The sequence below is a fragment of the Triticum dicoccoides genome, chromosome 1A (genome assembly GCF_002162155.2).
Source record: "Triticum dicoccoides isolate Atlit2015 ecotype Zavitan chromosome 1A, WEW_v2.0, whole genome shotgun sequence".
NCBI classification, from domain to species: domain Eukaryota; kingdom Viridiplantae; phylum Streptophyta; class Magnoliopsida; order Poales; family Poaceae; genus Triticum; species Triticum dicoccoides.
Window position 1 is genome coordinate 29,037,510 of NC_041380.1, and position 3,715 is coordinate 29,041,224.

Here is a 3,715-nt window from a genome sequence, read left to right on the forward strand (position 1 = left end):
ATGAAGAGGGATGCAAATGCATTTTTAAAATACATAATCAGGTAAAATATATTTTCAAAAAAGTTTAACCACCATTAATTATAGACAGCCCTGCTTTGCAAGTCACCATAATTTTGGGGGCATTTATTCTGCATGGGATCTAAATGCAGAGGAACAACAACTAATTCATCCAGCAGACAGACCAGTCATGACCTAATGATGCACTGTCCTTCTAATTAACCCGGTCAAATTTGCCAACCAAGAAAATTTTGAAAAGTATGGCTTCGGTCTTTTGGAGGGAAGAGAGCAGGAAGCTGCCCATCTTCAAAAACACAGCCCATTTGTTCCACCCTTAATTGCCTTAATTAAGAACAGCACCTCCATAGCTTTGTGCTGTAAAACTGAAGATGTGTGCACAGTTTTGCATTACCTCTATCCAAAGTTTTCATTTTTTTCCGCAAGACAATACCACTTCTACACAATCAAATTCAGGTGTAGCCTCCATTGGTTTGTACATGTTTATCCTATTTTTGTGTCTTTCAAACCCCATGATCCAAAAGGCTTTTCCATTTAAATATTTTTTCTTTTTCAGAAGAGAACACATAAATTCAGGTGTAGCCTCCACCGGCAAAAACAAATATATTTCCTCCGTCCGGAAATACTTGTCGGAGGAATGAATGTATCTAGATGTATTTTAGTTTTAGATACATTTATTTTTATCTATTTCTCCGACGAGAAATTCTGGACGGAGGGAGTACAATTTCAGGCACTTTTTTCTGTCTACACAAGAGACAGAAAAGTGGTTGGCCCCTCTTGCCTCTCTCTCTCTCAAAGTTTTTTTTTCTTTCTCTCTCCTTGTTGCAAGGAGCCACAGATGGCAGGTTATCAGAGGCTGATCACACATTCCATAAACATTTGCTCCATAATTTCCTCCCCTCCCCCCAACCTTTCCATACATCACCCAACCTTCCTTCCTCCCCAAAACCTCACACAGATCTCCTATATATACATTTCTCTCTCCCATCAAACCTCCCTCCTCCCTCCCCTCCTCCCCCAACACCAGCAGCCCTCCTCCACCGAGCAGCAGCCGTCCACGGCCAGAGACCAAGGCGGGCGCGGCGCAGTGCGTGACGGTCTGACGGAGAGCTAGGAGGTCAAGGACCGACGAAGCGATGGCAATGGAGCCGCTCCCCCTCGGCTTCGGCGACGCCATGGACACCACCCTCTTCTCCACGCTCTGGTCCTTCCAGGAGGAGCTGCAGCCCCAGGAGGTGCGTGACTTGCCCCCACAACCTTCTCCCCCCCTGCAATTACTCTCCTGTATCTTTGTTCCGCCTTCGTCCCCAACTCCGGCCGCCAAGAACCCCGCGCCCTCCTCGCCGCCGCATTTCCTGACCGGCCGCCGGCAATGCCCGCCGCGTGCGCCGCCTTGGGTTGCGCGCGTGTCTTGTCGTGGTCAAGAAGGGTTAGGCAGGCAGCGAATTCGCCCGGGGCTCGAGAAGCCTTGGCGTGCCGGAATTCCCCGCCCTCTCTGCATTTTCCATGCTCCGATCCATGCCGGAATTATGTAGTACTTAACTTGCTCGAGTAGAAGACTTACTGACTGACTTTCTCGTTGGGTTTGGTCCGGTTCGGCCCGCCTTTTCCCCGTCCCCATTCTCTTTTCAACAAAAGTTCGGCACTGTTGCGGGATGCTCTGCAGCAATCATGCTGTTGCTCAGCGCTGGGTCCCGAGACGGGGAAAGGGTGATGAGTTTTTTACTGCCGGTATCATGCTTAGATTATTATTGTTTTCACCTTTGATCTTTGACGAGCCCAAAGCCAAAGCCAAAGCCAAAGCCAAAGCCGGGCATGGCATGGATGCCTCCACTAGCGGCTGTTGCATGGTGCAATCATTTGCCGGGAAGAAGGGAATCGAAATCATTCGCCGCTCCGAGGATTGGTTTTGGGTCGTGCGTGCGTGCATGCCATCGCCTTGTGCTTGGTGAATCACGGCCCCGTCATCGCCTTGTTCCTAGGATCGAATCATTGATTTTGATTCCCCCATCCGATTTTTTCAGATTGTATGCAGACCATGGTTGGTGCGGAAACGGTGGTGTTTGAGGTTGATTTTGGGGGAAGGATGGAAATGTTGATCTTGGTTGTGGAATTTGGTTGCAGAGCGTGGAGGAGCTGAAGCAGAGCTTGCTGGCGGCGACCATGGAGCTGGAGGTGTCCAAGGAGGAGCTGCGGAGGAAGGAGCAGAGCATCGCCAAGCTCGCCGACCTCGTGCGCCAGGTGGCCAAGGAGCGGGACGACGCGAGGGACCAGGTGCAGCAGCTGCTCCTCGCCGCGGCCAAGCAGGCCGCGCCGCCGGTGCACCAGCCGGCGCCGGCCCTGGGCACGTCGAGCGTCACCGACTCGGACTGCAGCCTCGTGTCGTCCCCCGTCGACCCCTTCTTCGACCCCGTCACCTCCTCCGACCGGCGCCGCTGCGGGGGCGGCAAGCTCGGCGCCGCCAGCCCGCCCCCGCCGGCCAAGCAGCAGCAGCTCTGCGGCGCCGACGCCGTGCTCGACATGCTCGCCGCGAAGAAGCCGCTGCCGCCGAGGGGCCGGCTGCTGCAGTCCGTCATGGAGGCGGGGCCCCTGCTGCAGAACCTGCTCGTGGCCGGGCCGCTCCCGCGCTGGCGCAACCCGCCGCCCGTGCACGCGCTCGACACGCTCCCGGTCGGCGGCGGCGGAGTCTACATGAACGCGACGCCACTCCACGCCGCGAACGCCGGCGCGGCTCCCGGCTACGGCCCCAACGCCAACAGCGCCTGCATGAAGCGGCCGATAGCGGCGATGCCCGCCATGCCCATGGCCGCCACCAGCTGCTCGCCGTCGCGGGGCTTCGCCCCCAAGCGGCACCGGCTGCATTGACCGTCCCTCCACCGCCCGCGCCTCGTCTTTTCCACCAGCGACCGCCGACCCCTCGCCGCCGGCCCGGCGGTTGGCTGCCATGTCACGCCTGTCAGTGACACGGCAGCGCTAGTTGCTGACTGCATTATAGTAGCGTCATAGAAGCAGAGTATAGTAGCAGAGTCATCAGTGGTTAATCCTGGTGTAAATAGGAAGGTTAATCTCACCCTCTTTTTTACCTCTTGTCAAATTTTCGTCTGGTGCTTGTGAGAGTCTTAGTGAGAGAGAGAGAGAGAGATTGTTCATATCTTTGCATGCATGGTAGCCAAATTGCCAATAGTCCTTTTGTTTTGTGCTGAGAAGAGAACTTTAGGTTCCACTGATCTCAGGCATGCCCTTGGCTTGTGTCAATTTACAATTTATCCTACCTATAGTTTGTAGCTTGGTTTTGGTATATGATTTACTTTTCCACAGATTAATGCATACTTTTATGCAAAGAAAAAGAAAAAATGGTACGGTGTTTTTTGATGTTAATAGTTTATAACCTGTCCAGTGTTGGAAGCAGAGTAGCAACTCCAATTTTCAGACTAATAATCCCGAGAAAATATGGAACAGAAAAATAAGTATGAACACCAGAGGTATCAACAATTATACTCCCTCCGTCCGGAAATACTTGTCATCGAAATGGACAAAAGAAGATGTATCTAGACGTATTTTAGTTTTAGATACATTCCTTTTTATCCATTTTGATGACAAATATTTTCGGACGCAGGAAAAGCAGGGCCATCTCTAAAATCCTAGCTCTGTTGATCAGGAAATGCCCAGCACTATTTGACAGAAGACAAACACAGGTGCC

The 3,715-nt window shown here is 52.6% G+C and overlaps 1 protein-coding gene across 2 annotated transcripts; it reads left to right on the forward strand.

The window, feature by feature from the left end:
- The first annotated feature begins 962 nt into the window (after positions 1-962).
- LOC119360675 lies at positions 963-3,299 on the forward strand. 2 transcript variants are annotated; one of them, XM_037626210.1, is made up of 2 exons: positions 963-1,250; positions 2,140-3,299. In XM_037626210.1, the coding sequence occupies exons 1-2, from the start codon at positions 1,152-1,154 to the stop codon at positions 2,878-2,880; spliced, it is 840 nt and encodes a 279-aa protein (XP_037482107.1). In that variant the 5' UTR covers positions 963-1,151; the 3' UTR covers positions 2,881-3,299. The 2 variants fall into 2 exon arrangements, with proteins under 2 accessions (XP_037482107.1, XP_037482113.1); XM_037626216.1 differs by lacking the exon at positions 963-1,250 and adding an exon at positions 1,266-2,056.
- Positions 3,300-3,715: the final 416 nt, after the last annotated feature.

Bases quoted from the DNA above. Each gene is read 5' to 3' on its own strand.
- LOC119360675 (XM_037626210.1), top strand. From the start codon at position 1,152: ATGGCAATGGAGCCGCTCCCCCTCGGCTTCGGCGACGCCATGGACACC. The intron at 1,251-2,139 runs GTGCGTGACTTG...ATTTGGTTGCAG, and splicing joins AGGAGCTGCAGCCCCAGGAG to AGCGTGGAGGAGCTGAAGCA.